General features: G+C 44.6%; 1 protein-coding gene across 1 annotated transcript in view; it reads right to left on the reverse strand.

The window, feature by feature from the left end:
• Nucleotides 1-12,724, reverse strand: part of Snx25 (sorting nexin 25) — a 115,848-nt gene that overhangs the window by 60,523 nt on the left and 42,601 nt on the right. The window contains exon 5 of the mRNA XM_059244660.1: nt 11,756-11,942. Within this exon, the coding sequence (XP_059100643.1) occupies nt 11,756-11,942 (187 nt within the window). The remainder of the gene's footprint in view (nt 1-11,755; nt 11,943-12,724) is intronic.

A 12,724-nucleotide genomic window follows, 5' to 3' on the forward strand; every position in this document is an offset into this window, starting at 1 on the left:
ATCCTCCACTCCTCCATCCTCCACTCCTCCATCCTCCACTCCTCCATCCTCCACTCCTCCATTCTCCACTCCTCCATCCTCCACTCCTCCATCTTCCACTCCTCCATCCTCCACTCCTCCATCCTCCACTCCTCCTGTAGCCGACCTCACAAGTCACGAAGCACTTTGCTGCCACGGGGACTCAATATTGCTTTCTTTTGGAGGGGAAAACTGCTCGTCCCCACTCATGATGCTTCTTCCTTCCAAGTAAAAGAAGGTCCAACTCTGGCATCTCTCAATCCCCAATGCACTCCTCCCCAGTGAAGAAGGGGGTTTTAACTTGGTCACAGGTGAAGAGGGACCGAGCATGTGAAGCACGCCTTTCACCTCTCCTTCCTCTTGAGGGTGTATGTTCTTTGTCTCCGAGGGCAGCTATCGGGTAGACTCTGGATCTGCCAGGGACATGGGGAAGCTGGGAGAAGCAGGGATATGGTGGGCTGATTCTGGTTTAGCATTTCTAGACAAAAAAATGACTAGCTAATCCTGAGGCTCTGTATTAGAGAATACATTGTTTACAATAGAAAAAATGAGTTCTCAATTATCTACTAGTAAAGAAACTGTCATTTAATCTCTGCCTCATTTCTTGACTATGCAATGGTCCAAACCTCAGAATCAAGAAGGGCTGTCAACAGCACAGTGATGGCTCACACCTTTAATCCCAGCACTCAGGAGGCAGAGGCAGGTGGATCTCTGTGAGTTCGAGGCCAGCCTTGTCTACAGAGTGAGTTCCAGGCCAGCTAAGGTTATACAGGGAAACCCTGTCTTGAAAAATCAAAAAGAAAAAGAAAAAAAGGGGGGCATTATCACTAGGCCTCATCTAGCCCCCAAACTTAGCATCGCACTTCAGTTAGTAACTAGCAATTGATGAGCATTTGCAACGAAAACAAACTGATGTGCAGTCCCTGCCCTATAGGTTGTAATCAATGGCTACAGCTAACGTTCAGGACTGTGCACAACCTAACCTGTGGTGGGTAGTTACTCATGAGGCAGAGACCCCAATCCACAATGGGAGTGCTGTGCCAAGCGTAAGCACATAATGAATTCTCTCAACTTCAGAGAGACTCCTCCATCCAATCATGTTGCACTAATGTTGATTTCCCTTTCTTCTCACCCCAAATGAGTGTGTCTTCGGACACACCCAGCCCCCCCCCCCCCCCGCCCCCTGCTCTTTAAAACACCGACGGAAGGAATTCGACTCTGAAGTTGATGTATTTCTACTTTAAGCAAGTGAAAATATTTTCAGAGTTTATTTTCCTAAGAAATCCCACATCGTCCTGTGGTTTCTTAAAACTAAATTTATACTCATTTATTCTTTTCATAAAATTTTTCCAAGATTTACCATTTTGTACTCGGGTTTCTCATCTCCTGTCCACCCACACTAGTCTCTTGCTTAGCAGTTTATGCTTGCTTATTGATTTCTAACACGCTCTATGAGTTTGTCTTGAAAGTGTGCTCAATCTCTTCTTTTATGTTCCTTTACAATGTAATCTTATTTTATTACTCATAATTCACAATATGTTTTGGGAGGCATTATTCAAAAACAGAAAATGTTCAAGTAATTTATGTTCTTCACAAAAGCATGCAATTTAAATAATTTTAATACATTATCTTCATGTACAAATGCCAAGCTGCAGTTAGAATCTGAAATAACCTGTGAAGACTTCATTATCTAGAGTTCTTGGTCTCCAGTATGGGGCATTATTTTGAAGGTGGTGGAGCCTTTGCAGTGAGGACCTGGGTAGCAGAATTAGGTCATTAGGGGTACATTTCTGAACCTTATATCCACCCCTGGTGCCACCTAGGACCCTCTGTTCCTGGCCCACCAAAATGGAGACAGCTGTCACATGCTCTAGCCACCACAACTGGAGATACTCGAGATGCCAGAGAGAAGGCCCTGAAACAGTCAACCGAAGTGAATCTCTCCACCCTTCTGTTGCTTCTCTCAAATATTTTTGATCATAATGATGCAAAAGTACCTAATGCAATCACAAAAATCAATTCAGAGATTTAAAAAAAAAACATTTTCCTAGCATCCATACAAAAAGAAAATAGCAGTTCCATTCTATTTACAAATTCTGACTGCTGAAGTTAATCATCCATTATGCCCTTGCCCATTAGTGAAGAAGAAATACCACCTCAATTTCAGTATGTAGGAGAGAAATCGTATTTTCTTCTCTAAGCCAAATAATCTTCCATTTCCATAATTTCAAACATTTTACTCTGAAGTGTTCTCTATACAGTGTTTCAATCTTCACCTTGCTTTTCAAATAATGGGTCAGAAATAAATACAGAACTTAAAAAAATCTAATGACGCCTGGGTTGGTAGTCAACGAGAACATGGCGGTGATGAGCTGGCGGTCTATTGCTGTTTTAGAAATAGGCAAGGGCGCCATTGGTGGCAGTGTTCTCTTAAAGGATTGGAGCCAGGGAAGACTCCAGTGATCCCCAGGAGGCTGCGGACTTGTCATTGATGCCTTCTGTCTACCTGCTAGCCAGTCACCCTGCTTTAGATATGGAGTTTACAGTCAAGTAGACCCGAGATCAGGTCCCGGCTCTGCTTACTGACTATATCATCGTGGCTGAGCCACTTGACTTCCTTTAATCACTGAATGGGAATAATACTGACATGGTTATACTGACCAGGTAAGATGATGACTACAAGGAACAAAATTCTGGGCTTAATATACGGCACAGTAGACACTGAACAACGGTAGACTGAAAAGTAAAGTCTCCCCTTTGTGAGAACTTGTTCGAAATAGCTTTAAGTCTGGCAAATGTCCAGTTCAGCAAAGTTGCATCTTCCTAATGCTAGCATGAAAAACAGCTCTTCTGTCTTACTAAACTAAATGCATATGGTATGGTAGCACAATTAGCTAACTGCTTATACCATATCCATTCTTTACTCCTTAGTAAAAGAACCCTCCATTTTTAAATAAAACTGGGTCTGTGGATGTACAAAGCAAGATACTCTAGACAAACATAAATAATATACACGGAAATGTCATATAGTAGCTTCCAGAAATTTCTTTAACAAACACCACACAGTACAAGCATGTCAGTACCTCCTATCGTTGCCTTTGACCTGCCCTTTGACCTGCCCCGGGAAGTAGGATGTGATGGGTGTCATTCTGGACAATGAAGACTCTCTGAGATGCCCTAAAGATGGCCAAGCACTAAGCTGGGAGGAAGCTAAGAGCCACGGTGGTTGGAGCCCAGATGACTGTTGTAGAATTTACCTTTTAAGAAGCAAATCCTGCCATTGGTGACAACAGATTAACTTTGGAGACACTGTCTAAAATGAAATAAGGCAAGCATAGACAAGTACTGCATGATGTCCCTTTCAAGGTGGAACAGTAGAGTCAAACTCAGGCTGGAAGATGGCCCAATGAGTAAAATGTTTGTTTCACAAGCTTAAGGACCTGAATTTGGGTCCCCAGCACCCAAGCAGAAAGCCAGATGTGGCAGGATGCACCTGTTATCCCAGGCTAGCCTCGACAAGGGAGGTCCCAGGAGGCTTGCTCACCAGTGAGTTCAGCCAACTGCTAAGCTTCAGGTTAGAGACCCTGTCTCCGATTAAAAGGAAGACACCCAACTCAATGTCTGGCCTCTATAATAAACACACATGTACAAATAAAACACACCAAAACAGAGAGCAAAACCCTGGCTCTGAGGGACGAGGATGCAGAAGAGGTGGATGCAAGGGGCCAGTTATATTAGGTAAGTAAGTTCTGGAGTGCTAAGGTACAGCATGTGGCTACAGTCATTAACACTGTACTACCAGCTCAAAATTTGCCAATAGGGGGTTGGGGATTTAGCTCAGTGGTAGAGCGCTTGCCTAGCAAGCGCCAAGGCCCTGGGTTCGGTCCTCAGCTCCGGGGGGAAAAAAATTGCTAATAGACTCAATCCTGTGTGTTCTCACCACAAAAATACACTCTAACAACGTGAAGTGATGCATGTCAGTGAGCTCGCTGTGACAATCATCTCATAATTTACTATACTAATCACATTGTATACCTTTACATTCAGAAATGCTATTTGTTAGGCATATCTTAAAGCTGGGAGGCAACACCACTTTGAGGAAGTCATCATTTGGTGGGGTTTCTTTGACTGCCTGCTGAATTGAATCCCAACATGGAGTTAGCCAAGTAACTTTCCTTCAAGGGCAAACTTGTACACCCAGGATCATTGGCAATGTCCACAGACATGTTCAGTTGTTCCAGCTGCAGGGAAACTGGCGTCAAGTGGGTACCAGTCAGGCATGCTGCTGGGCATTCCACAACACAGACTAACCCTCACCTTAATGAATTACCTAGCTCCAAAGGTAGAGTTTGCCATGCCAGAGAAGCCTGAGGTTAAAGGTCAGTAATAAAGAAGACACCTTTGCTCCATCACACACACACACACACACACACAGAAAAAAATACGCTAAAAGGAAGAAGTGTCCAGATAATACTGCACGGGCTGGTTTTACATCAACTTGACACAAACTAGAGTCATGGGGGGAAGGGAGCCTCAGCTGAGAAAAGCCTCCATGACATAGGCTACAGGCAAGCCTGTAGGGCATTTTCTTAATTAATGGTTGATGGGGAAGGGTGGTGCCATCCCTGGGCTGGTGATCCTGGCTCTATAAGAAACCAGGCTTGGACCGGGCAGTGGTGGCACACGCCTTTCTTTAATCCCAGCACTTGGGAGGCAAAGGCAGGATCTCTGAGTTCAAGGCCAGCCTGGGCTACAGAGCGAGTTCCAGGACAGCCAGGGCTACTCAGAGAAACCCTGTCTCAGAGAGAGAGAGAAAGCAGGCTGAGCAAGCCAGGAGGGGCAAGCCAGTAAGCAGCACCCCTCCATGGCCTCTGCATCAGCTCCTGCCTCCAGGTTCCTGCCCTGCTTGAGTTCCTGTCCTGACTCCCTCTGATGATGAACTGTGGTGTTGAAGCGTAAGCTGAAAAAACCCTTGGCTCTCCAAGTTGCTTTGGTCATGGTGTTTCATCACAGCAACGGTCACCCTGACTAAGACAAATCTGCCATTGACAGAGTTGTCACAGACCCAAACTGTTTTCAAAGACTTAGAGTACACAGAATCACACACCATGGCATCTGGCTTCAGATTGGCAGCATAGGGAAAGATGCTATGTAAAAAGGAGTTATCACTATGAGTTGCAGTCACTTGGGGAGCTTTCTAAAACACTCATGTCCCATTCCTCTCCATCATGGATTAAAGACAAAATAGCCCCAAAGACTCACGTGGTTGAGGCTTGGTCTCCAGCTGATGGCTGGATTCTGAAGTACTTGAGCTTCGCCAGTGCGTTAATGACACTATAGTGAGGTACTAGTGGGTGGGTCTTGGTAGAAGGAGGTAGGTCACCAGGGTCATGTCGCTGAAGGACATGTCTTGTCCCTGACCCCTCTCTCACTGTTTCCTGCCTGTCATTAGGTGAGCAGCTTTGCCCCACCATATGCTTGTGTCCTAATGTTCTCTTCGTCATGCTCTGCTGGAAGCGACAGAGCCTAATACTGGAGCAAATCACTCCTCCCTCCTTCGGCCTGCGCATTTCAGGTACTGCTTCAGTCCCAATGATGAAAGCCTGACTCTCTAACAGACTCACCAGACGAACCACACAAAAATCCCTGGCAGAAGGCCCAGGGATCTGTACTTTCTGTTGAGGAACAAATATACTTCCTTCGAGTACATTCTACAAAGACACCGGAAAATTACCATACAGACAAGCACTGGATGCTGTCCAGGGCCGCAGCAGTCTGTCCATTCCTTTGCTAAAGGTTCTGTGAGGGCAGAGCCCGTCACGACTCCTTCACTGAGTACTTGGACTCGCTTTATCTTCAAATGAAGGACTATTCGGTTTCTTCCCTCGAGGGGTCCTGATTGTTGGGGTTCACTAACGACTGCACCTGCATTCTGGGCTCTGCTGTGACTTTCCCGACTGTGGCATCTGGCCACTGACACCAGTGGTGGGAAACGTATGCATTTGTTCTCTGGCATCCCGCAGCTAAGATGTCATCCCCACGTTTGGTTTCTGGAGGTCAGCAGACTCATCATTACTACAAAACTACAAAAAGTTCACAGTATTGCCCAGTCTAACCACAGCACCGTATCTCAAGTTCTTGGGTCCTAGAGAAGGAGAGGAAGCAGCTATAAGGGCCGAGGGGTGTTCAACTGTCATCGGGGCTAAAGGCTCCTAGCTCACACACTGGAGAGAAGTGTCTCCAGCCCTAACAATCCCATGGGACTATCCTAACACCACCATGAAAGCATCTCATACTGACACAGAAAATAACCACATTGTCCCCAAACTATAAATACCACCTTCAAGGGGTTTACCTCATCTCTTAAATGCATTCCAGCCTAAAAGAATCAAATGACTTTATTTCCTTTAGAAAATATGGAACGTCTCCCATATATGCAATATGTAAAACTAAATGATTTCATCAGCTGCTTAGCCTAAATAAAGCATACTCGCTGCCTGAGGCAGGATATCTTCAGTTTCCGTGACAGTGATTTGAATACAGTGACCTAACCACTAATAAAGTCAGACAGAACAGCACTCTAATTGTACCAGAAAACCATCTAAAGAGTTCTGATTATGATAAAAGAAAGCAGCTCCATTAGGGTCTGCAGACTGATAAGTCTCAGCTCCATCGACCAGACAAGCAGCTAATGAAAAGTGATTTGGACAGTTAGTAACAGTAAGCAGGCCTGATCCTTAAGTAGACAGAAATTTTCTATCAAGCAGTAATTAGCCAAGTGTGGAGATTATGTATACAACATCATCCATATTTTGAAGAGCGGCCACTGCTGTCACAGTCGTCCTGGGGGTCTTCGGCAGATACTGTTGCACAAGACATAGAGAACAAAGGTTAGCCACAGCTCTGTCCCTAGGATAAGCTTAATTCTTCATAGGTAAAAGGAACCCCGGCACATGTCAAACAGAACTGCCTGAAATCCTATGCAACAAAGCCCAAAGAGCTGCCCACAGTGCCAAAAGAAGGTGCCACGGGATGGGGGCCTTTTCACCCGCATTCCCAAGGTAATTCTGAGTGCATACAACTATCACTAAGAAAACTGCCTGCCATGGGGTTTTCTCCCATGGTTCTTTGCCAAGCTTGCTGGGGGGACTAGAAACACTTCTGGATTACCATGCCCTCCACAGCTGACATTACCAGTTGCATACGACTCTTCAAGGGAAAAGAAAAAGAATTTTTTAAATTAATGTTTTATCACCCCAGATAGTTTTCTCTATGACATTTTCATGCATATATTGTTCAGTGTGTGTTTGGTGTATGTGTTCACATGTGTGGGAGCACACACATACATGTCTTCAAGTGGAGGCCCAAGACTGATATCAGGCCCTTACTCAATTGCTCCCCATCTTACATAACGAGGCAGGATCTCCTCCTAAGCCCAGGGCTCATCATTTGGGATAGCCTGGCTAACCAGCTTATCCAACCATTCCCATCTCTGCCCTCGTATACTGCCACTGGAGACTGCAGGGAAGCTGTCATGGCCACCCAGACTTTATGTGGGTACTGGGGATCCAACCCCCAATTCCCATACTTATGTACTAAGCATTTTATCTACTGAGCCATTTCTCTAGTCCCTTTACATATCATTAGTCTATCTCCCCTCTCTCAACTACGTTATATAAGAGGGTTTTCAGCCGTTCTATACTTGACCTTAGGCAAAAGGCTAAGAAGTAATAGGAAAATGTTGGTTGTATTAAAAGAAGACAGCAAAGTTCCCAAGATGTATACATGGCACCACAAGCTTCTGAAAGGGTGAATGTGCAAAGAGGGGGGGGGGGGCGTCCAACTAGACTTTGCCATTACTTCAACATAATTAAACCTGAAAATGTATTTTGCTTCTAAAAGAGCTGCTTATCTGGTCACCAGACTACCCCTATGTCCTCTTCCTACTAATTCTGTAAACAGCTGCCAAGTGCAAAGCTTACGAACACCAAAGGACACAAGGAACAAGATCTATGGACGAGGAATAATACAGAAGACGCTGGCCTGTGTGTGTCCCATGGCTCCTCCCGGACGAGCACTCTGTAGGGACATGTGGTGGTGAGAAGAGAGGAGGGAGGAAGTGTAACATTCACCTGACTCTAGACACCACTGATCACGCTGCTGAGCGTCACTGACGATGCTCAATGGTGGCTCAAAGGGCAAACACCCCGAACCATCCATTGTCTGATGAACGAACGAGTAAAACGTGATATATTCATCCACTGACATTATTCCACCCCAAAGGGAAGCAGCGCTGCATAGACTACGGCGTTCATGGGCCCTGACAGCAGCAGCTGAGTACAGCAGCCAGACACAATCTTCCCGAGTCCATTTAGATGATACCCAGGACAGGCTCAGTATCAAGGGTGAAAATAGATTAGAGGCTGCCAAGAGCTTAAAGGAGGAAAGGAGCAGTAAGTGACCGCTTAGGGGTGTCAGAGTTCTCTGGAGGACAGTAAAAATATTCTGGAATTAGAGGCATTACTTACACAGTCTTTGAACACACTACAAGAACCACTGAACTGTACAGTTTAAAATGATGAGTTTTATGGTATGTGAATTATACCACCATTTGTGGAAGAAGAAGCAAGCCTTCTTCAATCCAGTACTTCTGCTGTCTGGGTCTCTCTGCTCAGGAGTCCTGGTGTGCCATCCTTCAGTGCTGCCTTCTGTGCGATGAAGAGGACTTAAGTCCTCACACATATGAAAAAGAAAGGGGAAAGGCAGGCCCCGAACTCCCAGTGTAATCTGTAACTGAAGCCAACTCAAGCCTCAGCCACAATCATGCTATGACTCCCCCCACTCATCTAGGAAGAGAAGATGCCATGACTCTCCTGTTTAATGGGAATTCTCCTTGATGGCGAACTGCAGCATCCCCACAATTCTAAGCATTTGGCTAGGACATTTTAGGGATAAACTTCGGGAGTGGAGAGATGGCTCAGTAGTTAAGAGTACTTGTAGTTCTTGCAAAGGACCTGAGTTCAGTTGCTAGCACCCACATGCTGGCTCACTGTAACTCCAGTTCTAGGAGATTCAGTGCCTTCTTCTGGCATCTGAGGGTACCAGGCATTCACACAGTGCATTTATATATATGAAGGCAAAACATTCATACACATAAAATAAATGGATCTAAAAAATTTGTAAAGTGCTATCAATTCTTAACACTCTGCATTTCATAGCAGCAATTGTGCTCAACTACAAAATGGCAGAGGTGCTCCAGAACCAGTAGTCATGGCTGGAGACATGTCTCGGTGAGTAAAAGCACTTGCCACATGAAGCCAGGCATGACAGGATGCATCTGTAACCTAGCGTTACTATAGGGAGATGGAGGGTGGAGACAGACATTCCCTGGAGTTTAGAAACCTATGCTAGCCTGGCGCACACAGGTGCAAACGAGAGACTCTGTTTCGAACAGTGGAAGGCAGGACTCCCCTATGAGAAAACCAATACTTAATCATTTAAAATAACTAGTTCTGACTTTTAAAATCTCTTTGAAAAGTTGTTACCACGTTTGACTATGTCACCAGTATGGAGTGGTAGCCAGAATCCTTCCGTTATACAAAACACAAGATTCATCCATAGGTCTAGATCAACAATGAATAATGACGGCTTCACTTAACCTGCCACTTGGGACTCTGGGCTGCTATCTTAAACTTGCTTGGCATTAACAAACTGTCTATATCTGATTGTCTTCCAGAAAGAATGTTTACTAGAAGAAAATTGCTTAAGAATTCAGATTTTTCAGTTTCTGAACATAAGGTATCTGATCCTAAACAGTATCTTAAGGAGAAATGATAATTCCATAGAGGATGATCACACCACACACAGCTCATAAGGAAGTAGGTTAAAAACATCAGATAAGCCAGGTGGTGGTGGCACAGGCCTTTAATCCCAGCATTCAGGAGGCAGAGGCAGGTGGATCTCTGTGAGTTTGAGGCCAGCCTGGTCTAAAAAGCAAGTTCTAGAACAGCCACACCTGTTATATAGAGAAACCTTGTCTAGGGGGCAGGGGGAGTCAGATGAACAGGCAGTGGTGGTGCACACCCTTGATCCCAGTGCTCAGGAGGCAGAGGCAGGTGGATCTCTGAGTTTGAGGCCAGCCTGGTCTGCAGAGTGAGTTCCAGGACAGCCGGGGCTACACAGAGAAACCCTGTGTCAAAAACACCACCACCAAAGTCAGAAGGATCTACAAGTACAGGGTTGAACAGCACTCCTGGGTAACAGCTCACTGTGAATGCAGGACTTAGGAAGAAAAGGCAGCACAAGCGTGTGACTGTCAGGCTTCCTCCTTTTGTTCTTCTGAGACAGAACCCTGCTGTGTCACCTGGACTAGCCTCGAACTCAGAGTCCCCCGTCTTAGTCCCCAGAGTGCTGGGATCTCAGTGTGTGCTACCCCACCTGATTTTACGAGCTCCTCTTCAAAAGAAGCCATGGTAAGAAGGATCTACAAGTGGGCAGAACCTGTAAACTAGGGTAACAAAGTTTACTACTGGCTACTGGGTTCTCTCTCAGCTCAAATGTTACACTTCTCAATTCATCAATTCAGAGATAGACAATATATAATGTTTTACCATTTGGTACACTTACTATTATGCATGAGAGGAGATGCATAAATAAGATGCCCAAACACAATGCTCATAGATACATAATTCACAGACAAGGCTATACATTAGAACTGGTCATCACACATTGGTGAGACCAACCCTGGCACAGCCGGTAAGAACAATGCATGTCTCCTAGGTGCTGCATTACCCAGGTCACAAGCTTGTGCATCTAGCCCATCTCACTGTCAACCCTTGTTCAAAGGAAGGAAGGCGTATCTCACATCTCTGCATAGTTCGTCCAATTTTGGTCAATATTTTTCTTTCCTATTAATGAATTACCAAAATTAGTAATAAAAATGAAAATGGACCCACCAGAGTTTCCTATTCTTCTTATTACCATCTGGGAACATTCAAACAAAAGGGAAGTGGGGAAACAAGCCTAGAACAGCCACAAATGTATACCAAATAATCACAGTATAGACTCCTATGCTATGAGAAGACTAACACCCAAAAACATTTCAAAGACATCCCTCCCGTATAAGTGATGCCTGCGATACGTTCAAATGCGATTTCCCAAAGAACTAGTGAGGAAGCCATTGTTTCCAGGCCCTAGCCCCTTCATTTTCTAAGACAATGAAAATCAACACAATGTTCTACATTGTCACTTAAAATAACAACAAGCTTTTAAGCTATTATTACCAAACTCTTAGGAAAACCTAATGCCTTGAAAAAAATGATTCCTCTATTAAAGAGAAGCTGAACAAACGCAATTGTTACTAAAGGAGAAAATTTATGGACTGCCTGATTTCCACTTCCCTGAAAAGCTCATGCGTACTCGCACATACACACACACACACACACACACACACACTCATTCTGTCTCTTCCATACACACACATACACACACACACACAATCATCCCAACACACACACACACACACACACACACACAATCATCCCCCCACCCCCCCACACACACACAATGCTCTCATTCTCTCTCTCTCTCTCTCTCTCTCTCTCTCTCTCTCACACACACACACACACACACACACACACACACACACAGAATCACACACACACACACAGAGACAGAGCTTAGCTGACAAGGGATAACCACCAGGGCCTTCACTGTGCTATAATTAAAAGCCAAGTACCTGAGCTGCTTTAAGAACTCCACATCAGAGTTGCTGTTGATCAGCTTGATGAACTCCTCGTAGGAAGGAGCGTATGTGTAGGCTCTCTTGTGGTGTTCATTCATCTGCTCCCTGTACTCCAGCTGGGCCAGGAGCATTTGGTTAATGTAGTCCGGATTACTCAGCAAGTCCACTACTGGCTTCAAGACTAGAGACAGAGGAGAAAGTGCCACTGAAATCTTTATTCTTCTTGAAGGAAACAGATTCCGGATCACATAACTGAAATGGATGTGGGAAACATTTTCCACTAGCCAAATGGCGGAAATTATCATAATTTGAATATTTAAAAATGTATATGTGTGTATACAGGCATGTACACACACAGGACTGCTCAGCCCTCTGTATATCTCTCTGCATAATTTAATGTATGGTATAATCTGTGCTCCTTTTAATAAACGAGTGAGAAGAACAATGGAAAGAAATCTTTTGGGACTCACACGGCTAAGAAAACTGTCAAAACTAAGGACACTGATTTTCCTCACTTTTTGTAAGGTTCATTATGTCTGGACCAGTTTAGTCTACCAAAGACAGCTGTCAACATTCCCAACTGCTCAAAGCAGATGTTGGGGAGGAAGTTCTTACAAATCCATCTTACTATGTTTAGAGTGCCCTTGTCTGCGGTTAGCATTTCAGCTGATGGGCAAAGATAAAGGAGATAGATGATGATGATGATGATGATGATGATGATGATGATGATGATTAGATAAAGGAGATATTCAACCGCTGCATTTCTCTTACTTAAGATTCTTACTTAGGGAGCATTTGTCTTAAGTCATGTTTTCTTCCATTTGTCTTCATCCACCCCCGTAACCTTGTAGTGAATGTATGTGTGCATACAGAGGTCAGAGGTCAGCATTCGGTGTCCTCCAGCATTCTCCACCCAATGACTTTGTGAGACAAAGTCTCACTGGAGCTCAGTTTTGGCTAGAC

Source organism: Peromyscus eremicus, chromosome 17, assembly GCF_949786415.1.
Source record: "Peromyscus eremicus chromosome 17, PerEre_H2_v1, whole genome shotgun sequence".
Classification (NCBI taxonomy): Eukaryota; Metazoa; Chordata; class Mammalia; order Rodentia; family Cricetidae; genus Peromyscus; species Peromyscus eremicus.